This window comes from Vipera ursinii (genome assembly GCF_947247035.1).
Source record: "Vipera ursinii genome assembly, chromosome: 1".
NCBI lineage: Eukaryota > Metazoa > Chordata > Lepidosauria > Squamata > Viperidae > Vipera > Vipera ursinii.
In genome coordinates, this window is record NC_139512.1 from 191,354,711 (window position 1) to 191,382,467 (window position 27,757).

The 27,757-nt window shown below is 41.7% G+C and overlaps 1 protein-coding gene across 1 annotated transcript in view; it reads left to right on the top strand.

The window, feature by feature from the left end:
• Nucleotides 1-59: 59 nt before the first annotated feature.
• The window catches only part of RCAN2 (regulator of calcineurin 2), a gene marked incomplete at its 5' end in the record, with an annotated part of 33,778 nt that continues 6,080 nt past the window's right edge, over nucleotides 60-27,757 (top strand). The window contains 3 exons of the mRNA XM_083370181.1: nucleotides 60-128; nucleotides 21,343-21,516; nucleotides 26,475-26,646. Of these exons, the coding sequence (XP_083226307.1) occupies nucleotides 60-128; nucleotides 21,343-21,516; nucleotides 26,475-26,646 (415 nt within the window). The remainder of the gene's footprint in view (nucleotides 129-21,342; nucleotides 21,517-26,474; nucleotides 26,647-27,757) is intronic.

A 27,757-nucleotide genomic window follows, 5' to 3' on the forward strand; every position in this document is an offset into this window, starting at 1 on the left:
GGCCCGCGCTTAAACCGCCCAGGAAACGCCGCGCGGCGGCCGACGGCCGAGTTACATAGAAGCGTGGGACTCCGCCCACCCGCCTGGCTGGACGGCTTAAGGGCTCGGAAGCAGCTGCGGCTCCCGAGGTAAGCAACGGCGTTAGCGTGGCGCGAATTGACTAGACTACGGTAGAACAGCGTTTCCCAACCTTAGGAACTTGAAGATGCGTGGACTTCAACTCCCAGAATTCCCCAGCCAGCTATGCTGGCTGGGGAATTCTGGGAGTTGAAGTCCACGCATCTTCAAGTTCCTAAGGTTGGGAAACGCTGCGGTAGAAGACCAACTTTTTCAGAGGCGCCACGCGGCCGGGATCACATGCGGACTGCCGCCCGTTGCGCAGGCGCAGATGTCTTTTCTGGCGCACCTCGATTCAAATGGCCCCCGTTGCAGATAGATAGATATATATATTGTGGGAAAAGGTGGCAGAAAACCGAGTTTCGCTTTTATGGTTCTTTAACCGTTGAAAGCAGCGGCGGTTTTTACCAGGATTATATAAAAGAGACTAAAAGGCAGACTTTTCCCCCCCAGTGCGATCAGGGTTGGTGGAACTCGCTCGTGGCCGCCAAAGGGAGATGAGTCTCGTACTGAAACCACGAGCGTGAATAATAAACAGCCCATCAAATCAGTGTCAAAGCAAATCTTGAAAAATAGCTGAATTCTGGGTTATAACGTTTGAACAGTGGGGTACCACAAGGCTCCGTCTTATGCCCAATACTTTTCAATATCTTCATTAATGACTTAGATGAAGAAATAGAAGGGGAACTCATAAAAATTGGCAGATGACACCAAAGTGGCAGGAATAGCCAACACCCCAGAAGACAAGCTCAGAATCCAAAAAAAGATATTGACAAACTTGAACTATCCAACAAAATGAGTTTTAATGTGGAAAAAACACAAAAGTTTTACATTTAGGCAGGAAAAGTCAAAGGTACAAATACAGATTGGGAGAGACCTGGCTTAAAAACTAACTGTGAGAGGGACCTTGGAGTCCTAGTGGACGATCACTTGACTATGAACCAGCAGTGTGCAACAGCAACCAAAAAAACTAATACAATCCTGGGTTGTATAAACAGAGGCAGAGAATCAAGATCATGCGAAGTATTAGTACCACTTTATAAAACCCTAGTAAGACCACACCTGGAATACTGCAGCCAATTTTGGTCACCATGCTACAAAAAAGATGTTGAGACCTTGGAAAAAAATCAGAGAAGAGCAACTAAGATGATCAAAGGCCTGGAGACTAAAACATGAAGAATGCAGGACTTGAGTTTGGCTAGTCCAGGGGTAGGCAACCTCGGCTCTTTTATGACTCATGGACTTCAACTCCCAGAATCCTCAGGAATTCTGGGAGTTGAAGTCCATGAGTCATAAAAGAGCCGAGGTTGCCTACCCCTGGGCTAGTCTAAAGAAGAAATAGGGGTGATATGATAGCAATACTCCAGTAGTTGAGGGGCTGCCACAAAGGAGGGGGTCAAATTATTCTCCAAAGCACTAGAGGGCAGGTCAAGAAACAGTGGTTGGAAACTGAACAAAGAGAGAAGCAACTTGGAATTAAGGAGAAAGTTTCTAACAGTGAGGACAATTAACCAGTGGAACAGCTTGCCTTCATAAATTGTGGGTGCTCCATCACTGGAGATTTTTAAGAAGAGATTGGACAGTCACTTGTCTGAAATGGTATAGGTTCTCCTGCCTGGGGGCGAGGTGGACTAGAAGACCTCTAACATCCCTTCCAGCTGTATTCTAAAAATTCTAAATCTCCATATTCTTCTGAATGGGCTGCCGTTGTACTGACTGCTGGCCCCAGCATCTGCATTGTATGATCGCAACAAGATCAACCATTAGGGTTCCTTGGTGGAAATAAATTTATACAGGTAGTCCTTGACTTAAAACTGTTTAGTGACTGTTCAAAATTACAACAGCTGAAAAACCTCACTTATGACCATTTTTCATATTTAATGATAATTGCAGCATCCCCATGATCATGGCAAGAAAAGTCATAAAATGGGGCAAAATTCACTTAACAAATGTCTTGACTTAGCAACAAAAAATGTGGGCTTGTGGTTGTAAGTCAAGGACTATCTGTACTGTAGATTCATTTTTTAAAAAAGAAAGAAGCAACTTCTGTTTTCCAGTCTTCCAAAACAATGCAATTACTATTAAAGCTTCTCTAACCAACATGTTAATATCTGATACGTGACACTTTCTAATAATATATACAGACATAATGTATTACACAATTGCATGCTTTGACCAGACATAGAAATATATCAGTTTCCTCAAAAATCTCCAAGACTTAGATGCTGGTTGAAGTTTGAAATTGTTGAGAATTAGTGTAAGATGACATTGAGCAAACATGTCTGAAATGTAATAGTTTTAAAATGTCAACTGCAAGTTCAAGCACTTCTTAAGTATGTAAATTTATATGCATATGATTCCCAGTTGTGTTTTCTGAGATAGATCAATCAAGGTCTAAATGTCAATTCATTTTATTCCATTTTTCTGCAAATGAAAAAACAACAAATTTCATATTTAGATTATAAAACTTATGTTTGTACGTGCATGTTGAAGAAATGTGATAAAAGACCTAGCCTGAAGGATAATCCATATACTTTTTCAAGGTGTGAATATTGTCTTTTCACTTTATAAAGTGGATTGAATCCAGAATCCTTAAACTGTTCAGTTTGCCTTGTATCATAAATGCATTTCTATAGTAACTGATTTCAAAGGGTAACTGGATGCTAACTGTCATGTATTTATTTCTCAGATATGTACGCATGCTCATGTCAGATTCACAAATAAGTGATAAAACAAAATTATACATTGTAAACTGTGATTCTGTATAGAAAAAGAGTGCCCTTGAAGGATTTTAGAATAATGTTGATCGCTTGCAACCTTATCTTCATATTGCAGCTTTGCAAAGGCCAGGCTGATGACAATTTTTATAGCTTACAGGGTGAGGGAGGAGTGCTCAGCTTTCTTTCTGACTCAGCAGAATTTGGCCTTCTCAAAGGAAATATCACTGGGGAGAAAAATAAGGCTGCAGTGCAGGATATTATCACCTGCAAAAGAATATCACATGGAAGGGTAAAACTTCATTGAGTTTTCATGGAAAATAAATGTATTGATAGTTATTGTACTGACTCAGAAATGAGCCTAGGCCTAGGCAACCTTGGCTCTTTTATGACTCATGGACTTCAACTCCCAGAATTCTGACTCAGGAATTCTGGGAGTTGAAGTCCATGAGTCATAAAAGAGCCTTGGTTGCCTACCCCTGGCCTAGGGCATGAAAGGAGAGAGATTAGCCTTCCATTTCTGTTTTCTTGTATACATCCACTCTGATTCAGAGACAAAGAGACAGATGATATTTGTCTAACACTTCTCTATGTTTGTTAGGGGGAGAAATTTTAAAATCTCATTGCCACCTTGACAAAATGATAATTCTAATATAAGAACTAAGTGTACTTTTCCTACTAACATTGTATTTTAAACATGATGGTGAGTAGCAACTTTTTTTTTAAGAAAAAAGACTACTGTTTGTTACTCCTTATTTAGTAACCACAATCGGAACCGGCAACTTGATTACTAAGTGCAGCAGTCACTAAGTGAAACCATAATTGAGCTTAGAATCTTAATTTGGATTTACAAACATGAAAAAATTGTAAATGCAAAGATGGGTTGCAAAGTTACTTTTTCATTACAATTGTATCTGCGAATTGTTGCTAAATGAAATCTTTAATGAGAAAGCACATTTAGATGGTCTGTCCATCTGTCCGTCCGTCCATCTTCTTCCTGTTTTTGTTTAAATATCTGGTCTTGCAATATTCAGTGTTAGTCCACATGGAACATCAGATAGCATACCAGCCAGGAGGTTAGGGAGAGATGATCAGGCTTCTTAATTTTCTTCACCAAAGCCTCTTGATTGCACAGTATTCTCCGATCAAGGGTTGTTGGGTTTGTAGTTAAGCTTCCCATATCTGAGCTGAAGAGGTCTCATAGCATGGACAGCCCAGTACCTTTGTAGATAACTCTTTGCAGAGTTGGCATTGGAGCAGGTGCAATGAGCCAATGCTGCCCCTTCTGCCTCAGAAGTAAGGGGGCTACATTATTGTACAAAGCCGCTTTGATGGGGTTGCTTTCTTCAACCTTCACTAGCAATGTGCTTTACTTCTCCATAGTTCAAGGACCGTCCTCTAGCCAGAAAACATTTGTGAGTGAAATTGAACATGTAAAGGTTCCTTCAGCCTTACTGAAGCAACATCAGCATGAGTTCTTATAAAGACAAAACGCTATCTTAATATTATAGAATATTTTGTGAGTGTCACAAGACATGGAAGTGACTCTGTTGACGTTCATTATATACTTGGGTTTTCAAAATTGTGTAATTTTTTCCCTTTGTTTTCTTTTGGGGGCAGCCACAGGTTAGTAGATAATGGCAGAGTATGTGATAAGAATGAAGGAATATATTTTTAAAATCAAAACCATAATAGGCAGCATAAGTCTTTTAGAAACTTAATATAATTACACCCCAAAAGTCAGTGAAAAATCACATGTTTGGCAGCAAGTTTTCCCATTTTTCTTGGAACAACTACTATATAAAGATGAATGAAAACAAACTTTGCCTAAACTTTTAATGTTGTAGTATTCTTTTGCCCTAAAATATACGATAGCAAAGATTTTGCATTTCCTGGCTAAATAGACTAAGCCACTATCAAAGTTGTTTTTCCTGATCAAAAATACAGAGACATGGGCAGTCCATCCATTACTGTGTATTAGTGTATTCAACTAAGACTGTTGAATTTAATTATTTAAAAAAAGAGATTCTGCATGGGAAATAGCTGCAACTATTGTTCATGTCTTGCTCTTGAGAACCTGGAAAATCTGTGGGTATTTCTACATAGTTACTGTGCTGCTTCAAAAATCAGCCCTCAACTAGATTAATATCATGTGTTGTCATCATGTCTCTTTGCCACTTACTTCTGGCTCAGCTGTGGAAAACATACTAAAGGGAATCTTTTCATGTGAATTGACCATGTGCTTGTTGGCAGAATCACTTCTTTACACCTCTCCCCAGTTCCTGAGCTTTAGCCAGCCTCTTCTAGTAGCAGTTCAGACATCATAGCACGATGCCAAGATGTTATTGTTTCATAGATGTTTAAAAGGTCGTCAAGGGATTTTGCAACTCCTTGTAGTAGCTACATGTATTCTGATTGATTGACTGATTTCAGGTTATTCCCCAGCATCAACTACTGCAAAACAGAGTGGGGGAGGGACAACATATCAGTTGAATTATGGCTTCTGTTAGTCAGCTGGAAAGACGATTGCTTTGAGGTCAGGGATAGCAAAGATTATGGTGACTGGGCTTCAAACTTGTGAGGAATTCAGGAGTGGAAACTAACAGTATGGAAGAGTTCTGTAAGTATTTGAAATGAAATGAAATTACAGCTTTATAGGAGATTTGGCGGGGCTTATCATGCCCCTGAGAGAGATAAAATCTATACTTCTGTCTCAGTGGATGATACTGGAACAATACGTATCTAACAGTGGAAGTGAGTGGTTATGATCAGACAACAGCACCGATGTAAAATGGAGCAATAACATGAGAGTTCCTTCATAAAATGGACACACAGGACTTGCCACTAGGCACAATTTATTTTCTCTCAGGTTTGCTCCAGGCCTGGCAAATATAGCTGCACTTTGGTTCCACCCACTCTTACAAATATCCTTTCTTGTTTTGACCATTTCCTTTCTCAAAAGAAAGAGGTACTTCAGTGGGGTAGAAATGATATCATTATGTTAATGTTATGCTGGTTTATGATCATCAAGATTTGATTTGATATGTTGGAAATCTAAACACTTGAACTAAAATTACCTTTTTTAAAAGAAGAGAACAATATAAATTCTTTTAAAAGAAGAAGAGAAGGATATGAAAAGAAACAAGAGAGACAATTGCTAAATGGGCTTGACCACCTGAGAACAAACGTGGCAGCAAGGACAGAAAAAAGCCTGTCTCACTGTTGATTACTATTGAAATCCTGTAATCACATGGGTTGGCTCCAAGATGTCTATTTAAGCAGAAACCAAAACCTAAAACTTCAAGACCTGGAAAAGTATCATACAGTGCTAAGAATAGAAGCAAAAGCAGTGATATTGCTGAATTGGAATATGGTCCTAAGCATTTGCAGTATACTATATACATTAAATATGAAAGCATGAGGGTTTTTTTTTTAAAAAAATCAGCCATTCTACATGTAGGCACAGAAGACTATTGACTTTATTTGACCAAAAGGTTCTAAGCCAGTGATGGCGAACCTTTTAGAGACTGAGTGCCCAAGCTGCAACCCAAAACCCACTTATTTATCGCTGGGTGCCAGGTGGGCATGGCCTACTGGATGGGAGTGGCTGTGGCAGTCATGGAAGATTGGGTGGGTATGGCCAAGGTGGGTGTGGTCACCTCAGTGTCACCCATGGGGGGGACACCCGTGGGGGGCAGCTGGTTGAAGAGTTGCCACCTCCGAGACGTGCGGGTGCCCACAGGGAGGGCTCTGAGTGCCGCCTCTGGCACCCGTGCTATAGGTTCGCCACCACTGTTCTAAGCCATAAGAAAGTTGAACTTTGCAAACACTGTTCAGTTTTAACTTTTCAAAATTCCAACACTAGGGGCTTTTCATCCCCTAATATTTGCAATCAAATATTTGCTCATTTCTAAATATACACCTATTTCTGGTGATTCTGAAACCAATAATGCAGTTCCAGGTATCTCCAGCAAGTATTAACTGGAGAAGAGCTATGAAGAAATGACTCTTTCTACAAATCAGTAATGTTGAGAATCAGGATATTTGTAAAGACTACAGATTGATTTATTGGGATTGTTAGCAATAGCATTAAGCACTTAGACTTATATACCACTTCACAGTGCTTTACAGCCCTCTCTAAGTGGTTTACAGAGTCAGCATATTGCCCCCAACAATCTGGGTCCTCATTTTACCAACCTTGGAAGGATGGAAGGCCTGAGTCTTCCTTGAGCCAGTAAGAATCAAACTGCCAAACTGCTGTCAATTGGCAGTCAGCAGAATTAGCCTGCAGTACTGCATTCTAACTGCTGTGCCACAACTCTGCTAAATATGTTGCTGTTTGTTTTTCAGTAGTTTTTATGTAGGGATTTGAAACAGTTAAGCAATCCTATTAACTTCTTGAGCCAGGATTAGTGACATATTAATGCTCCTCCAGCTACTATTTAAAATACATGTTTATATTGCATGTATTTCTCCATCTAGGAGGCATATAGAAACACAGCCAGCCAATACCTAAGCAATTCATTTAATGTGCCATCCTTGGAAATGTACTATAACACCCCTATTAAGAAAACATACAGGCATCAGGTGAATGTAGCAAACCTATATAACAGGTAGGTTTTGATCTATAACCATTTGTTTGGTGACCATTTGAAGTTAAAACAGCAGTGAAAAAACTTATTTTGAAGCACAAGCTCTTCACTAATTACAATCTCTTGTAATTCTGCATTAGTGGAGAGATTGCAAGCAGAGCAGAGCAAAATTAATACTCAAGTGTAACTGATAATAGAGATAATTTAGAAGTGGAGCAACAAGAAATGCAGAAAACGACGGAAATCAGAGTAACAGATGAGGAACAAAAAGCTGGATTAGATCTTGAAGAATCAACAGCTGGAGCCAAATTAACTAAAAGGATTAAGACTCAGATGGAAAAGATGGAAAGAATTCAATTGCCAAAACTGAATCAAGTTAGTAAGAGAAGTTTGGCTAAAGTATTGAAGAATGTGAAGGAAGCTATCCAGACTATTCCAACAGAAACATTAGCTCAAACAAACCAGCTAATGTATGTATCAGCTTATGTTACTACTGAAGAATTGGGCTTGAAAATTACCGTATTTTCTGGCATATAAGACGACCCGGCGTATAAGACGACCCCCTACTTTTAAGAAGTTTTTCAAGGTTTTTTGTCTTATACGTCGGAAAATACTTACATGCCCTGCCCTCCCTGTCTGTTGCAGAGGAGGAGAAGGCCCGACTGGCCCCGCCGGCCCTCCCGCTTCTCCCGTGCTTCTGCCGGCCCCCGAGGCGCAGTGTTTCCCGGGCGGCAGGCAGCACCAGAGGGCAGCCGCCACCCCGCCACGGCTGGCGCCCCTCCTGCTTCCCCCCCCCAGGCCTTGAACTTCTCCCCCATTCGGCACAGGGCGGGGCAGCTCCGCCCGCAGCCTCTTTTTCATGTGCCGCTTCCCTCCCACCGTCGGCCGAGGCGTGCTCGGCCCGGGCTCCCGTTCCCTCTTCCCGGCCGGCTTCCCGCCCTGCCCCTCATGGAGCTGGACTGGGCGTGCAGCCTCTGGGTGTGGCTGCTTTTCCTGGGCAGCCTGGCGGTGTGGCTCCTGCGCTCGGACCTGTTGCTGAGCCGGTGGCTGCTGCTGCGCGTGAGGCTGCTGGCCGTCCTGCAGGCGCTGGGCCATCCTGCCGCTGCCCCTCAGCGCCGCGCTCACGGCGGCTGCCTGCTGGCTCGTCTCGGCCAGCACCGCCCGGCGGAAGCGCAGCGTTGAACGGAAGGAGGACTTCCCTGCCAGCCCCCATCCGACGCTCTTCCCTCTTGAGGCAGCTGCCTCAAGAGGGAAGAGCGTCGGACGGGAGCCGGCTCTTCCCTCTTGAGGCAGCATCCCCGAGGACTCCTTAGGAGCTGGGGAGCGATGCTGCCTCAAGAGGGAAGAGCGTCGGGCGGGAGCCGGCAGGGCATTCCTGCACACGCGCGCACTCCCCAGCTGCTAAGGAGCAGCCGGGGAGTGCGCGCGTGCGCAGGACTGCCCTGCCGGCTCCTGCCAGACGACACCCACTGATTTTCCAGCGTATAAGACGACTGGGCGTATAAGACGACCCCCCAACTTTTGAGGTGATTTTCATGGGTTAAAAAGTCATCTTATACGCCGGAAAATACGGTAGAAATAATAAAGCAATTAAGAAGGGGAAACCAAAGTGGAAAATCTTCCTGGAGTTAGAAATAAAGAAAATTCAATTGGATTTAACTAATTTGAAGAAGTTGAGGCAAGGAAACCTGGAAAAAAAATCAGAATTAGCCAGACAACAAGGTGTGACCTGGAAAACAAGGAAATTGCAATTGTGGTTGAATTGCTAAAACAAAAAGTTGTAGCTATTGCAGAGAAAATAAAGCAATATGATAACAGTTTCTGCAAAGTTCACAATTTTGAGTGAACCAGTAGATGTGAACATCTCCACTGTACTCACTTTTACAGTGCTTTCAACCTGCTTGATCCACTTTGCACTCCTACTGTGTTTCTTGTATTCCCACAAGTTCTGAAATTTTTGAAGTACCGGTATTTTAGAACTTGTGGGAAGACAACAAGAAGCACTAAAAAGTCAGCAGAATGGAAAATGTTCACATAACAAAAGAAATGGTGCAAAAACAAGCACAGAAGCTCAAGAACTGGAGGGCCCCTGGTTTAGATGAGCTGCATGGATTCTGGTTGAAATCACTAACAGGTTTGCATGCAAAATTAGTAAATCAGATGAATCAAGTTCTGGAAACACCAGAAAGCGAAAAATGGCTAACAACTGGAAAAACCTTTTTGATTCAGAAAAGGGAAATAAATCTGAAAATTACAGGCCGATCACTTGCCTGCCAACAACATACAAATTACAAGCATTATTGCAAACCAAATTTATGAATATCTGGAAAACAAGGATTTGCTGCCTGTAGAATAGAAAGGGTGCTGCAAAAATTCAAGAGGGCTCAAAGATCAACTAATGATTGATAAACTGGTTTTGAATAATTCAAAGAAAAGACAAACAAATTAGTTCATGGCATGGATTGATTATAAGAAAGCATTTGGTTCTGTTCCCCATAGTTGGACTGAGAAATGTTTAGACATTTTTGGAATTAGCAGCAACATCCAGAAATTCCAAAAGACTTCCATGAAGTCTATGGCAAACTAAGCTGATGGCCTGTGGAGCAAAAGTTGGTAAACTTGAAATCAAACAAGGAATCTTCCAAGGTGACTCATTGTCACCACTGTTATTTGTACTTTTGATGGTGCCACTAACAAGCATTTTGAACAAAACAAATTGTGGTTATGAATTGGCTAAAAAAGGGTTGAAAATTTCCCATTTGCTTTACATAGATGATTTGAAACTGTTTGGAAAAACAAAAACTGAATTGAACTCACTGCTGAAAAACACTGAGGAGTTTAGCGGAGATATTAAAATGCAATTTGTCATTGACAAATGTGCAACAATTGTTAAGACAGGAAAAATTGCTGAAGATGATGGATTCAAACTTGATAATGAAGAGCTGATAAAAGCAGTAACACCAGAAGAGGGATATAAGTACTTGGGAGTTTTGGAAGCTTCTGACCAAGTAACAACCAAGTGAAGGAAGCTACTTCAACAAAAAGTGAGTCCAGAAAATCTTGAGATCAAACCTGACTGGAGGAAATATCATAAAGGCAATTAACACCTGGATAGTGCCTATAATACAATACTTAGCTGGAATAATTGATTGGACTCAGCTAGAACTTGTTAACTTGGATTGAAAGACAAGAAAACTAATGACAATATACCATGCTCTGCACCAAAAAAGTGATATTGATCAATTGTACTTGTCAAGATTTCAGGGTGGCAGAAGTCTCTTAACAGGTGAAACTGTGGAAGAGGAAAAACATGGCTTAAATGACTACATAAAAAAGCAAAAGAGCCTCTGTTGAAGGAGGTGAAATAAGAAAACAAGATTGAAAGCAGAATATCAAAAGGAAACAACTGAGCCTATGCATATGCGGCCGCGAGAGTTGTCTTGGGAGTTTCCCGGTACTCCCATGTTACACCTTTGCTCCGCGAGCTGCATTGGTTACCAGTTGTCTTCCGGGTGAGGTTCAAGGTCTTGGTTATGATCTTTAAGTCCTTACATGGCATGGGTCCGGGATACCTCGAGGACCACCTGCTGCCGGCGTCAACTCCCCTCCGCCCTGTGCGAGCCCACAGAGAGGGCCTCCTCAGGGTGCCTCCAGTCAGGGAATGTCGACTGGTGGCCCCCAGGGGGAGGGCCTTCTCTGTGGGTGCCCCGGCACTATGGAACCAACTGCCGGTTGAGCTCCGGATGGCATCGGACCTCCGATCCTTCCGTCGTGGGTTGAAGACCCACTTGTTCGAGTTAGCTGGTCTGGCCTGAAGGGGAATATGGGTTTTTTAATTGGTTTTATTATCTTACTTTTGCTGTATTTTAATTGGGCATGGTTTAATTTTCTTTTAATTTTTGTATACCTATTTATATATGCCATGTGAACCGCCCTGAGTCCCTAGGGAGAAGGGCGGTATAGAAATCCAATAAAATAAATAAAAATAATAATAAATAAATAAATAGTCAAAACCTGAAGGACATTGAAGGAAAGGTAGATACAAAGATAAGATAAGGTAAAAGTTCCCCGCACATGCGTGCTAGTCGTTTCCAACTCTAGGGGCCAGTGCTCATCTCCGTTTCAAAGCCGAAGAGCCAGTGCTTGTCCGAGGATGTCTCCGTGGTCATGTGGCCGGCATGACTGGACACCAAAGGCGCACGGAACGCTGTTACCTTCCCACTGTAGTGGTCCCTATTTTTCTACTTGCATTTTTACGTGCTTTCGAACTGCTGGGACAAGTAACAGGCGCTTACTCTGTTACACGGCACTCGGGATTCGACCTGCCAAACTGCCAACCTTCTGATCGACAAGCTCAGCGTCCTAACCCACTGAGCCACCGCGTCCCTATGAAATATAAGATAAGATAACCTTTATTGTCATTTTTTTTACTGTGGGCACAACAGCACACATCAAAAATGAAATTTAGTTGCCCGCTCTCAAAGTGAAACACACACATGACACAGACCTAAACAAGCTAACATGGGAAGGCTGAGATCAGGGATGCTGAAGAAAGAAACGGAAGACTTCATTTTGGCTGCTCAAGAAGAAGCCTTGCAGACTAATTCCATGAAAACAAATATATACTCAGATGAAACCTTAACAGCTCTTGGTCCTTGGTTAGGGCTTGAACTATTAAGTTTTTACATTCCAGGCTGTGAATTGAATTGAAGATTAACAATAACAACAACAACAATAATAATAATAATGTCCTGGGGTCATGTGATCCCCTTTTGTGACCTTCTGACAAGCAAAGTCCATGGGGAAGAAAGACAGTAAACATGTTACTGACTTAACAGTTGCAGTGATTCACTTAACAACTGTGGCAAGAAAGGTCACGAAATGGGGCAAAACCTGCTTAACAACTGTCTTGCTTAGCATGGAAATGCTGGGCTCAATTGTGGTTGTAAGTTGAAGATTACTCGTATACCAATCCAGTGGCCTGTCCATCTCATTGTCATGTCTCTAATATTCAAGAAGTTATTCACTGAGGAAGAGCCACCAAGGTCTATGCAGTCTGAAAATGCCATCAAGACATACCGAGTAGAAACCTATGTGTCTCTAAGAGCTGCTTAACTCATTCTTTCCATCAGTCTTCACACAAAAAGAAATTATAGCACAACATACAAAAAGAAAATACTGCAAAAGAGAAACTGGAAACAAAAATTAAAATAACCAAGAAAATGGTAAGACAACACCTATCCAACCTTGACTAATAATAATAATAATAATAATAATAATAATAATAATAATAATAATAATAATAATAATAATAATAATAATAAAGTTGGAAGGGACCTTGGAGGTCATCTAGTCCAACCCCCTGCTCAGGCAGGAAACCCTATACCAGGGGTGTCAAACTGCCGGCCCGTGGGCCGGAGCATCACAGAGAAACCATGCCCATCCCATTGCCGGCAATGGGAAAAAGTTCCGATACGTCGCGCGACGTCACGTGACGTTGCGAGTTTGACATGTCTGCCCTATACCATTTCAGGCAACTGGCTGCCCGGTCTCTTCTTAAAAACTTCCAGTGTTGGAGCATTCACCACTTCTGGAGGCAGGTTGTTCCACTGGTTAGTTGTTCTAACTGTCAGGAAGTTTCTCCTTAGTTCTAGGTTGCTTCTCTCCTTGACTAGTTTCCATCCGTTGCTTCTTGTCCTGCCTTTGGGCGCTTTGGAGAATAGCTTGACTCCCTCTTCTTTGTGGCAGCCCCTGAGATATTGGAACACTGCTATCATGTCTTTACTCGTCCTTCTCTTCGTTAAACTAGACATACCCAATTCCAGCAACCGTGTGATATGATGACCAAAAATTGGCTACAGTATTCCAGGTGTGGTCTTACAACCCAGGATTGTAAAAAGCTAATACAGTCCTGGGTTGCATAAACAGAGGCATAGAATCAAGATCACATTAGTACCGCTTTATAAAACCCTAGTGACACCATACCTGGAATTAAGGAGAAAGTTTCTAACAGCGAGGACAATTAACCAGTGGAACTCCTTGCCTTCAGAAATTGTGGGTGCTCTATCACTGGAGGTTTTTAAGAAGAGGCTGGACAGTCACTTGTCTGAGATGGTATAGGTTCTCCTGCTTGAATGGGGGGCTGGACTAGAAGACCTCCAAGGTCCCTTCCATATTCTATTCTATTCTATTCTATTCTATTCTATTCTATTCTATTCTATTCTATTCTATTCTATTCTATTCTATTCTATTCTATTCTATTCTATTTTTCAGATTGTCCATCATAGCCATCTTCTAATCCATTCCTATGTATAAGGGATGCCTCCTTATAAAATCTTTGCTTTTCTGTTGGTGTAATATGTATGTGGCCTTATTTTTCATGAAAGCACTGGAGGTTACCAACATAGTGTTAGGACCTTTATCATCTTTTTGGAGGGATTTTTGCACATTCCTCATTTCTGTCTCACTCTTCCAGTCTGTCCTCGAGAGAAAAACTTGTTCTATGAAAACCAGGAACTCATTGCATCAAGTACTCATGCTGATTTATGTCCAGCTGGCAGGATAGGGCTGAGGTGGTGAACCTGTGTTCTTTTTTTATTATTATTAAAGGCACATGAATTTTATCAGAAAAAATAGCAGTAACTGTACTAAGCATGACAGGACAAGCAGGAAATATTTACAGTAGCTGTTTCTTTCTCCTTTTCCAAAAGCAAGACATTGTAAGATACGTGTCTGTGGAATTTTAATTCTCAAGGCAAATTTGAAACGTAGAATTAATCTTTTGCCAAGAAAGCACTTGGTTGACATAGCTATGATGACTCAGATGCTGATTAGGTTTGCCACAATTGATTTAGTCTAGGTTCAGATGAAACACATAATCATGTCCTGCTTGCTCTAGAGATGATACAGCAGAGAAAGCAAAGAGTTTGGGGGGGGGACTGAGCTGATGTCAGTCTATGTGGTGATGTCATTGCAATGAGAAATAGATTTAGCTGGCACTAGGCTTTGCTTATTTAGTGGAGGTTGAATTAGGCAGAGACCAGGGACAATAGAAAAGCTGGTATTTCTCCCCCCCCCCTCTCTCTGAAGGAGCATCCTGATCAGTTCGGAGTTAGAAAGCTCTTTTATTTTCTTGACTCTGGGGCTACATAAGCTCTTGATTTATGTCAGGAAGGAGATGCCAGCCCATGACATGGACTATGATGTCTCTTCTCTAGTTGCCTGTGTAGTGGATATAGAGGTATTTACCAACCAAGATGTTAAGGTATGTGCATGCCTTTCATTCTGCAGAGATGCTTCTGACAAGGAGACTTGCAGGATAACAAGAATGTTTAATGTCCTTCAAAAAAAGCAGATCAGATTGTCATGATTATTACCATAACAACCAGAATATTGGGAGTTTAGTATGAAAAGATTAGGGACTATTTCTTCATCTTGTTTTTAAAATGGATTTGTGATCTAATAAATCTAAGAGTTACATCACAAATGAAACCCTAATTAAATAGTAAATTCTCTTTAGTTTTTTTTCAGTCTGACGCCTTACATAGAAACAACCTATCTTTTTAAAGTAAATTCAGGGATAAATTGTAAATGCATCTGGATGAATGTTCTCTGAGTATAATTGTTCTGAAGTGAAGCTGTGTTGACCTTTAGGTGTTTGTATATAAATGTATTATTTAAGTGGGGGGGAAAATATCTGTGACTGCACTGCATAGCCAATAATGTGAGTAACTCACCCGAGTTAAAGGATTATTTCAGCCAAAGTTGGACAGTTTTACTTTTTTGCATAAAAATTTGAAAACTTGAGCTGTATTTCTCTTATTTCCTCTTGATCTCCTTTTGTGCACATCAAATATAGTGATTTTTTTTTCCTTTTCGTTGCCAAACATCTTAAAAATTAAGAAGAATGTTGTGAAAAACTATTGGTGTACTTAGTCAGAAAAGCTTTCCTTTAAATTGTATTTGTAAAGAGCACAGTGTATTGCATCTGTCCATCTCACTACTGCAGTATAAGAGAAAGGGAAGCCCTGAAGCAGCAGGCAAAAATTATTGCTGCAAATTGTTTTATTTTCTGGAAATTATATTTTGTCAGTGGCAGAGAGTGGATGAAATATATTATCGTTTTGTGTGTGTGTGTGTTTGTTTAAAAAACAACTTAAATTCTGAATACAGTAACAGCTGGTAATTCATATTCACATTGTGCAACTAATATACTTTTTAATGGATTTATTCTTTTCTAGGACCATGTGATAAAATGAAACTCTTATGTTCTCCTGAATTTCTTTCTTTACATTGGGGCTGGAGGAGTGTGTGTGTGTGAGAGAGAGAGGGGGGGAGGTTATGAATGCAGTGTCTTCTGTTTGTTCCAAGATGAGAGTTTGATGTAATCTGTATAATGTAAAGATAAGGATGTAATCAAATACTAGAATTATATTGGAATACTTAACAATATCTCGATCAAAGTGAAGCATCTCAATCAATATTTAACTATCATACTTATTTTTCTTCTAAGGCAAACCTAGAATCTAAAGCCATAATCAAAGTCACTGCAGTATATAATGGTAATCCGAATATAGCCAGGCTGGGAAAAAGCAAGGGGTTGATCACCAGATTCAGTCTTCTGGAAGTTTTCAATAAAGAGCTTTCCCTGATGGCAGGGGGTACTCAACGTTTTGTTACATATGTGGAAAAAGTCTCCTTTTCTTAAACACTTGTTCTCACATAAGAAAAGGCCTCCATTCAGGTTTCTTTCAAAACAAGCCACCAAGGAGAAGGAATGCACAGCTATATGTTACGCATATAAATGAAGATCTTGAGACAGGAAAAAAGAAAAGAGTTGGAAAATGTTGGGCATATTTGTTGGTAGCTTATAGTCAGGAGCAGATCCTGTAAATTCATTCCAAAGTGTAGGTTCAGGGACAAATAAATGTTGCAGAATTCACCCAAGGGAAAGACAGAACTGCAGCAGTTATTTCCAAGGAGAACCATTTGAGGTGTCCACATGGACTAGGTCAGGGCTTTTCAACCTTTTCACCCATTGTACCACTTTTAGGATATGGCAACATCCGAGTACCACCAGTCGCCTAGCAAGTGTCAAAAACTTGATGACCCCCCTCAAAAGGAAAAAAAGTGATAAAGTACTGGTAGTCAACTTACAACAGTTCGCTTAGTGACTGTTTGAAGTAACAATGGCACTGAAAAAAGTGCCTCCCAAGCCACAGCCGAGCAAGACACCTGCCTGCCCGCCCGGCGGCGCTCTTCCTCCTGACCGAGGTTTTCATTGTTGTGAGCATTTCTGTTGAGGATTGACAGTGGGGGTGGGGTGGGGGGATGTTTGGTTTTTATTCCCCCCATCTGCTGGGTGGTTGCAGCAGATTTTGGTCACTTCACATGACCCTGGGACACTGTGACCATCATAAATATGAATCAGTTGCCAAGCATTTGAATGTAAATCACAAGACCCTGGAGATGCTGCAACATTCCAGCTGATCAGCGCTTCTTCTGGGCTCAGCAGAAGCACCGGGATCAGCCCCGAGCTCCAGCTGGAGCCTGGCGCTGATCCTGGCGCTTCCACTGAGCCCTGACAGCCCTGCAGCTCCAGCCGTCTCTCGCTCAGGCTTGTGCGGTGCTGCCACCGGTTCAGCTCATTCCCCTCCCCCACTACCACTTTTCTAGGATGGTCGCGTACCACCTGCCAGGTGCCAATGTACCACAGGTGGTACCCGTACCACTGGTTGAAAAGCCCTGGACTAGGTCAGCTTGGCAAAAATGTCAGTAGACACTGGGAATGGGGAAGAAAAGGGAGAGAGGGAATTTAGTCTCCATTGCCAGGAAGTTATCAAATTCTCCAAAGGAATCCCCTCTACTTTTCATCTAAAGTGGTAATGGTACTTTTGGGCCCGTGCAGGTTTTTTTTCTCCACTGATTGCTTTTTCCTTTTGACCTTTTTTCCTGTGATTTGTGAAATGATCAAGGTAAGATATAGCTTCTAGGAGCAGCAGTGGTGACTGCTTTGGCTGCTTGCTCATTTTCCTGAGCAGGTAGACCAAAGGGCAACAACAGGGAGGCAGCAGCTGCCATTGATCACATGTGCATTTGGGAGGACATTTATTAGGAAGAAGCCATCATCAGTCGTATTTTACATAGCCAAGTGATGGGCATGTTGCTGAACACACACACATACCCAAGTTGGCAAAATCTTGAACAAATGCAAGAGACGATCTCTCTGTCTCTCTCTCTCTTTTTAAAAAAATCATTTTTCACAAGTTATAGCCAACAGGTAAACTGTTCCTAGATATTGACAATGAGGCTACATTGCTTCTTTTTTATAATTTCAGTTTTCTTTGCTAGCAGCAGAACTCTTATCATCTATCTTCTATCATCTATTCATCTGTCCATGTCCATCCATCCATCCAGTGGAGGAGTGATGGAGAGAGAGAGGGGAAATGATAATATTAGTAGGAAATGATATTTAATTTAATATATATAATCTGTTTTGTTTCTCCCGTCACCAAGGAAATCTAAAACAGGTTAAAGAAAAAAAAAACCTCAGTTCTCATAGAAGCTACTATAACAATAATGAATGATTCATTAGCCATATCATATTTATAATAAAATTTATTCCTAACATAATTTATAAATGTTACTAAATTCAGTGGAATTGTGCTGTTACTTCTGTGGACAAATGTACAAAATATTTATCTACCAGTTACAAGTAAAAAAATAACTTGTACATGTTTTCAGAACACTGACATAAACTATGTCAAAGCAAATGAAAGAACTCCGGTGCATTTGAACTGAATGCCAGCACCCTCTAGAAGAAGAATTATATTCCCCTCATGGCTTAGTTGTGGACTTCCTGGGACATTTAGATGAAATAGGCCTATTGTCTGATCCAGCAGGATTCCTCAGCTGTGCTCACATTGAATATAATGGCAAAAATCAAAAAGAAACTATATGATTATGAAACCATGAGCAACTGACGTAAGAGCAGGTTATAAGGAACAGTGCAACACCAATATGATGGTTTTATTTCTTGCTGTCTTTGATTTTTACCTTTCTACTTTTTCAAATCAAATCTCTGCTATGTTCAAAGATCAACAGCATTAAAGGGTGGGTTGCCGCCAATTAAAAAGCATAGATCTAAATAATAATTATTGTTTAGATAAAAGATAAGTATATAAAAAAACCAAAATCTAAAACCTTTTAGCTTTTTATAATTATTATTTTTTAGTCTCTGATGTATTTAATTGACTGTACCCTGTCTTCCTTATGCTGGTCTTTGACCATAATAAACATTTGCTTTGACCTTGCTAATTTGATTTGATTTGATCTTGCTGTCTGCAGACAAATTCTGCTTCCGTTAGGTAGCTTTGTCTCCGTACTCCCAGGGAGGGAGAGAGGCAAGGTGACCAAACATCTCTCTGGTACTGGTGGCACAGCTGTTGCCTTTGCCTTCTCCTTATCTCAAGGTTGGCTTTGGTAAAATTGCCTCTCTAACCCACTACTCCTTAATTGTGCAGTATAACCTAATTTGCTCTAGATTTATGTTTCTCCTGAAAGCACAAGTGTCAAAGGACTTCCCCCCTCCTGTCCTCCCTCATGCCCTCATCTCCATGGGCTGATTAAAACAGGGTTCCTCATTTACCCTTGCAATGTGGGTTCACAGAATATAAAATGCATAACTAAACTTCTGACTTATTTCCTCTCTCTCGACCTTGATCTTTCCCAAATATTATCATTTTTTGCCTACGTGGGTTGGAAGCCAACACTTGAGTTTAAACTGAGATTTTAAAGAGAGGAGCAGCACGCTGCCTCCTCAGCAATTTAATTCTGCAGGTGATTGCTAAATGACTGCTGAAAGTGAAAACAAAAGGAAGGGTGAAAAATGCCTCTCTCTTTTGCACTTCTTCAGGTGAGAAGCATGCCTATATTTCACAAGAAAATCTAGAACATTGTAGTCTCTTTCCAGCAAGGAGTCCTGTGTGTTCTTCTTTTTTGCATTATTTTGTGTTTCTTACTCATGCTGTGCACCTTATTAAAGTCAGTTACAGTCAGCCTGTAATAAAATCTGAATGGTGACCATTGCTCCGTTCCAGGTATCCATAGAGGGGATTCTTTGGTCAAGCATAGCAACACAGTAATCTGCTTTTATACACTTTTCCAACAGCATGGACAAAACACTTGTTTTGCTACAAATCCCAGTTCCTTGTCTTGAAGGAATTTTATAATTTGACTTTCAACAAACTGTAAAAGTACAATCACATGCAGGAATATCTTCAGGGATGGTGAGCATAAACAGGAAACTGAAGCCCTGTCTCTTTTTGCACATTTGAAATGCAGGTCTGAAAGGGGCAGGTCTTCAATCCCTGGTGTTTCCCACCATTCTGATGTTATGGACTCTTGCTAGGGTCATCCCTGATCTTGTGGCAACAGCAAAGCATATTCTCGGTTCTGAAGAGGAATGAGGCTTCCTAATCTAGGAAAATTGCCCAAATTGGCATGGAATAACCTCTCTGGTCCTGCTTCCTGCTCCCAGTACAGAAGACACTAGGAAAGCTAATATATTTGCAATAGTGGCGAATATCTGTAGCTCAGGTATAGGATGAGGTTGAAGGTTCGTACTCTGAGCTTGTGGGTTGGTTTCTGAACGTTTCGCTACCAGGCTAGGTAACATCTTCAGCTAAGTTTAGGGGATATCAGTGTCAGTGTTCTTCTGCTTATAAGGGCTTCAGGTGTGGTCAGTAGGTCTTGTGATGGGTCTTGCGATGGGTCAGGTGTGGGTGTGAGGGTCTTGTGGTGGGCTACTATATTGTCTTCTACAGGAAGTCCTTGTTTAATGACTGCCTTGTTGCAGTAATGAAAAAGTAATTTTGTGAGTAGTCCTCACATTTACAATTTTTTTCAGGCCTGTAAAGGAGATGAAAACTGAAGGAAGATCATAAGCACAGAAACAGTTTCACTTAGCAATCACATCCCATAATAACCAAGTTGGTCCCAATTGTGGTTGCTAAATGAGAACGACCTATTCAATCAAAGAACACTTTCTCCAGCAAACAGTGAGGTTGACCCCTTTCAGCTGAAAAAGACAACGTGTTGCAGGTTAGGGTTAATGTTAGGAAGATGGTATTTTCCATCCAAAATGGAAGATCTCCTATGGAGACATTCAGTGTGACTTGGGACTGGTTTTGGGGATGGTTGTTGATCTCTAACTGATCCACAGAACAATTTTCTCCTCCCATCTGGCTTGGGAGGAATCTATGCTTCTGTAACTATTTATGTCCAGGCCAGCCAGAGAAAGTTGACTCTTGCTGGTTTAGCCCTTTTCTTTCTTTTTCCTTGTGATTCAGTGACGGGAATATTGACCTTTGGGAAGCAGGTACACAAACATGCCAACAACAAGAGATTAATATGATGAGAGTTCTTGGGCACAAAGAATGCAATAAGAGTATTAGTGAGACACTGAAAAACAGACAAAAGTTTGTCAGTCCCCTGGAAGGCAGTGAGATTGGAGTGATAATGAGTGAAATCGTTGCAAGGAAGGGATTAGAATTGACCAAAGGGAGTTCTTTCATGCCTAGCCACTCAAATTATACCATTTGAAAATATTGTATGTCTTTTTAGCATCATCACAGTAAAGTAATCCTCAGCCAGTCCCCTCCCCCACCAGGTCAGATTGTTATATGTGTTGATTATTGTTTTACTACACATACATTCTTTATACATTCTTTATATGGTTTCATATTACGTATGAATTTGTATACTATAATATAAACTTAATAAAGGAAAGAGTTTGGGTATACAAAGGTAATTAGTCCTTAAATTCAATTCTCATCAGTTATTTTCTTATATGTATCACATTTACAGAGATACAATGGACTTTTCAAGCTAACCTGATAACCTTTTTACCATTGCAGGAGAAATTTGAGAGCTTGTTCCGTGCTTATGATGACTGTGTGACATTTCAGCTGTTTAAAAGTTTTCGACGCATAAAAATTGACTTCAACAACCCCAAATCAGCTGCTAATGCTAGAACAGAACTTCATGAAACACAGTTCCAAGGGAAGAAATTAAAGCTTTACTTTGCAAAGGTGATACTCTTTTTTTACACAAGCATTCACCCAGATACAGAGGAGGTAATTTAAAATTTGAGCATATTAATGTCAGACAAGAGACCAGAACTTATACTAACCATGATAATGTGGGTATGAGTAAAGTGCACAAAATATTAATCAGAATAGAGCTGAAAAGAGACCTTGGAGGTCTTCTAGTCCAACCCCCTGCTCAAGCAGGAAACCCTATATAATTTGAGACAAGTGGCTGTCCAGTCTCTTCTTAAAAACCTCCAGTCTGAAGGCAAAGCTATTCCACTGGTTAATTGTCCTCGCTGTTAGGAAGTTTCTCCTTAATTCCAGGTTGCTTCTCTCCTTGATTAGTTTCCATCCATTCTTTCTTTCCTGCCCTCTGGTGCTCTGGAAAAGAAGTTGACCCCCTCCTCTTTGTGGCAGCCTCTCAAATACTGGAATACTGGATAATTAATTTTAGTCTGAGAGTCAGTTTGATATAGTGGGTAAGGTACCAGGCTAGGCTAGAAACTGGGAGACTGAGTTCTAGCCAGCCAGCTGGGTAACCTTGGTCAAGTCACTTTCTCTCAGCCCTAGGAAAGAGGCAATAGCAGTGGCAGATCACTTCTGAAAAATCTTGCCAAGAAATGTTTAGGGACTAGTCCAGACAGTCTCTGGAATTGGACATGATTGCATGGAAGAAAAAAAAAGTTCTGTCTGTCTTTGTGTTGCCTCAGGATAATCAAAGCCAAAAGAGCACCTGCCTGCTAGTCTGAATTAAAACTTTAAAATGTTTTGATACCTTTGTCATGTTATAATCTATATTTTCTTCATGGTAACATTTAAAGCAGTTTAATCTTGTCATGTTGCAGGACCAACTAAATTTACATACAGGCAACATGAACTAGTAAGGGACGCGGTGGCTCAGTGGGTTAGGACGCTGAGCTTGTCGATCAGAAGGTTGGCAGTTTGGCGGGTCGAATCCCGAGTGCCGCGTAACAGAGCGAGCGCCTGTTACTCGTCCCAGCTTCTGCCAACCTAGCAGTTCGAAAGCACGTAAAAATGCAAGTAGAAAAATAGGGACCACCCTAGTGGGAAGGTAACAGCGTTCCGTGTGCCTTTGGCATCTAGTCATGCCAGCCACATGACCACGGAGACGTCCTCAGAAAAAGCACTGGGGAAAACAGAGATGAGCACCAGCCCCTAGAGTTGGAAACGACTAGCACGCATGTGTGGGGGAACCTTTACCTTTACCTAACATGAACTAATATAGCTGGTGATGAAGCACCTCTGTCAATTTGTTTCTAAATATATTTCTAAATATGATAAATAAATGACTAGGATGCACGGGTTAGGACTTCATTGTTCTCAACCTCTAGTGTATTTCCCACTTTCCTTATACACAGTCTAAAAATGGGGAACATTTTTAACAAAATAACAGAATAAGAGAGTTGGAAGCAACCTTGGAGGTCTTCTACTCCAGGGGTCCCCAACCCCCGTCCACGGACTGGTACTGGTCTACAGCCAGTTAGGAAGTGGGCCATGCAGCTGGAGGCATGCAGCAAGTCTGCAGTGGTCTAGGCAGGGGTGGGAGCAGGGGTGGGATTCAGCCAGTTCGCACCACTTCGGCAGAACCGGTGGCTAATTTTTTGTTGCCCAGGCCCAGAATGGACTTCCAGAAGTGACATCCACACAGAGAACTGGTTGTTCCCATATTTGAATCCCACCACTGGGCGGGACAGTGGCAGGGCAGAAGCCAGCTTGCTCAGTGCAAAGGTTCTCCAGCAGCTGCGCTTGCAACTGGCTGGCAACATCTGAGCTCAGCATCCTTCCTCCTCTTCCTTCTCCTGCTTCTTTTGCTCTCTCTTCTTCTGCCTCCTCCTCCTCCTCTTCTTGCTTCCTTTCCCTCCTGCTGCTTTTTCCCCCTCTTCCTCTTCTTCCTCACTTTCCTCCTCTCCCCCTCCCAGCACCCCAGCTGGGCTCTGCTCCCTTTGCGCAAGTCTCCAAGTTTGCAAGGCAAGAGTGCGCCAGCCCAGCTTGCAACGGGGGGGGGGGGGAATTTGGAGGGGGATTCTCCTCTTCCAAAGTATGTGTTTGTGAAGGTGCTTTCTCTGGATGCAAATAAGGGCAAGGAGAAGTTACCTTTCACTTTAAGCACTACGCCTTCAAGGGAATCTCTCGTTGGCACGTTTTCTAAGACCGCTGAGATTTTTGCTTTTGTTTTGATGGTGCTCCAGGTGCTTCATGTTTTGGCAATTTTCTGCCTGCTTTTCATGGGTTTAATTTTGTGTGTGTGTGTGTGTGTGTGTGTGTTTACATTCCTTTCTTCATGCAGCTCTCAGGTTTGCAAGCCAAGCCCGCTCCTACCCGGCTTGCAATGGGGGAGGGGGGAGGGGAGAAGCTACATTTCCCCTTGCACTGTATCTCCAAGGGAATCCCTCTCATCTGCACCTTTTCCAAGGCTGCTGGGCTTGCGCAGTGCCCTCCCTCCTTCCCTCCCCCCCCCTTTCTCTCTCTCTGAATGGTTTTCTCAGCACTTCCTCAACTTGCTGGGTCTTTGGTTTGTTTTGCTGGAGGGCTGAGTTTAGGATTGTCTCTTTTCCTTCCCACTTTCTTAGATGCAGAAAGTCACTGGTCTAATCTAATACAATGTAATAATAAAAGAAATAAAGTGTATTATTTATTTGTTTGTTTATTTAGAAAATTTAGAATAAATATAATAAATCTTCCTGAACACACACACACACACCCCGCAGTCCATGGGAAATTTGTCTTCCATGAAACCAGTCCCTGGTGCCAAAAAGGTTGGGGACCTCTGTCGCTGCTCAAGCAGGAAACCCTATATCATTTCAGACAAATGGTTTTCCAATCTTTTCTTAAAAATCTTCAGTGTTGGAGCACCCACAGCTTCTGGAGGCCAGCCCTTCCACTGATTAATTCTTCTAACTGTCAGGAAATTTCTCCTTATTTCTAGGTTGGTTCTCTCCTTCATTAGTTTCCAATCATTGTTTCTTGTCCTGCCTTCAAGTGCTTTGGACAAGAGATTGACCCCCTTTTCCTTTTGGCAGCCCCTCAAATATTAAAACACTGCTATCATGTCACCCCTAGTCAGGGCTTTTTTCCTCATAGAACGCTCAGAACGGAGTTCCGGCACCTTTTTTGGGATGGAACCTTGTAGTGTAGGCAAGGCGGGTTGTATGACATGTGTGAGTTCCGGCACCTTTTTCTTTTACAAAAAAAGCACTGCCCCTAGTCCTTCTCTTCTTTAAACTAAATATACCCAATTCCTGCAACTGTTCTTTATGTTTTAGCCTCCAGTCCAGTGGTGGGATTTAAATATGCAAACAACTGGTTCTCTATGTGGACACCGTTTCCGGAAGTCCATTCTGGGCCTGGGTAACAAAAAATTAGCTACTGGTTCTGCCAAAGTGGTGCGAACCAGCTGAATCCCACCACTGCTCCAGGCTCCTTTTTAATACTCAAAGCAGCCATAATGGTCTGATGTTTATATTCATGCTTCCCAGAATCATACTTATTTTAGTTGGGTGGCCCTTTAACTCTATTAAACATATAAATAAATACCGATTTGGTTTGGGCAATCTCCATATAGCTGAAAAAACAGCGCACCAGCAACAGACAAGCTGAAAGGACAATTTTTCTTCCATTAGGAATATTGTTTTGATAGTCTAACCAAGCTACACAGACATGACACTGTGTACCATTAAGTTGTCTACATCACCAAAGGAACCAAACTACACATTTTAAAGGAAGAAGAGCCCCACAACACTGTTTCGCCATGCATTCGATAGAAGGCTGGAGATCAGGATGCAATCACCCATCGGAGAAAAACTAGGGAGAAAACATGGAATCCCCAACACATTGGGAAGTGGAATGCCGGAGCCAAATGAGAGCTCCCGAAGTCTGGTCCATTAGTCTTATCTTTAAGACAGCACCTGTCAGTAATTTATTGTGATTACAGACTAGGAATGTAGGTATGTAGAATATGACTAGACAAACTTGGGATCAGTGGACACTGTTTGGAAATATGTGGGGGTTTTGCCTATTCAGTATAATGGAATGGCCAGTCACTAAATATCCTTTGCCAGAATACAAATTGGTGAAGATTCTCCTTCACATCTTCTAGCTTCCTTGATGCTGACTATCACTGCGGCTATCTTTGTCTTTTTTCCTAGGTAAGTGGGCATATCCCAGGCAAAGCTGTGGGCTGAAACTGCCTCCCATTTTTAACTTTTAAGAATGCCTGTAGACTCTTTCTGGGACCTGGGGCAGTGGTAGGATTCAGCCGGTTCGCACCAAATTTGGCAGAATCTGTAGCTAATTTTTTGTTGCCCAGGCTCAGAATGGACTTCTGGAAGTGGCATCCACACAGAGAACTGGTTGTTCACATATTTGAATCCCACCACTGACCTGGGGGCATTCCTGCCAATAAAGATAATGTTAGAGGTTGCTCCATGTTGTAGCGTATAAGATTTCCATTTCTTTTTTTAATTAAATAGTCAGGTATACTGTATAAATTAGCTGAAGCAAGGAATCTTGTGAATGCTTAGACACCACCTTTTTCTGCCCTTCAGCTATAGGATTTCTACAGAGAGCAAAGTCATCCCTTTATTTTCTTTGCAGATCAAGTGTGGCACAGGCTGTCAGAAAGACAGATTTAGTTTGTTTCCATTGGCCTTACAGACAGCTACATTAACCCATCCCTTTGGAAAGGGGAGGACAGTTATGAGTGTAATACAACACTACCTGAAAATAGCAAAGCATTTATTTGTGGATCTACTTTCTGTCCTTTACTGCAGCCTTCTTTTCCATCCTGGTGCCTTCGAGATTAGTTGAGGCTGAAACTAACAATCCTCTGGAAATTGGTCCCCAAAATATGGGGGGTATTGGGCTGAACATAATTGTTTTATTCTTCTATCCGTACTCTCCTGAAGCAATACTGTGTTTCCCCCTTCATCTCTGTAAAGGTCCAGACTCTGGAGAATGATGGGGAAGTCTTTCACTTGGCTCCACCCCAGCCATACAAGCAATTCCTCATCTCCCCTCTGGCCTCCCCTCCTGCAGATTGGCAATCGAAAACTGATGATACACCAGTCATCAATTATGACCTCCTGTATGCCGTTTCTAAACTGGGACCAGGTCAGTTTCATGATTCTTCTTATTTTCAAGTTTAGGAAGTGGAGAACAGAAAACAAAGCAGACGTAACGGATGCTTGTGTCTGCAATTTATTGTTGAACTCACCATTCTTCTTTCCAGTTGCAGAAGAGTGATCAGGTGTGGCAATATTCTGGGGCGGCAGAAGGGATGGATGTTGGATGGAGGGGCATAGGAGAGGGGACTACCACGGGCATGGTCAGAGCCAGTATTCCCTCAGCCTGCCTTTCTGATTCCCTTTCTTTCCTGCATACGCGTGTTATCTCACCACTCTTTTTCTCATTTCTCTCACACCATAACTTTCTCCATCTAACCTTTTTTATTTTTACTCTCCCTCTCCCTCTTTATCCTCCCAGGCCCTAAATCAGGATCCCTTTCTGCAGTCTTTTCTCCCGCTTAGCTTTTTCTTCTTTGTTGCTCCTTATTGTATTGCAGGAGGCCTCTGCGACCCTTCCTTCCTTCCTTCCTTCCTCCCTCCCTCCCTCCCTCCCTCCCTCCCTCCCTCCGCAAAATTCACCTTTGAATAAAAAAGAAAGATCATTGTATGAAGGTCAACATAATTATTACATAATTCCCAGGGTCGAATCTGCGTGCCCTTATTTTCAAATTGAAATATAAGGATGGCTGCACTCAGTACCAAAGTCAAAAGATTTGGGATTTCATAAAATAGAAGAAATGAGACCACACAAGCAAAACTTAAATAATAAAATAAACTGCCCCTTGGGAAGCTACCAATTCAAAGTGATGCCATTTGGACCGCAGGGGGCCCCAGCCGTATTTATGCAGTTGATTAATGAGTCCTACATGAACATTTATACAAAGGGGTTCTGGTGTATCTTGATGACATTCTAATATACAGTACAAATATGACTGACCACATACGACTGGTCAGAGAAGTGTTAAAGAAACTATTGAATGCCAAACTTTATGTCAAATTGTCGAAATGTGAATTTCACCAAACCCGATTAGATTATCTTGGCTATAGAATTTCCAATGAGGGCATCAAAATGGACTCAGCCAAAGTGAAAACAACAATTGAATGGCAGCCCCCCAAAACTCACAAACAGCGCCAGAGCTTCCTAGTGTTTGCCAATT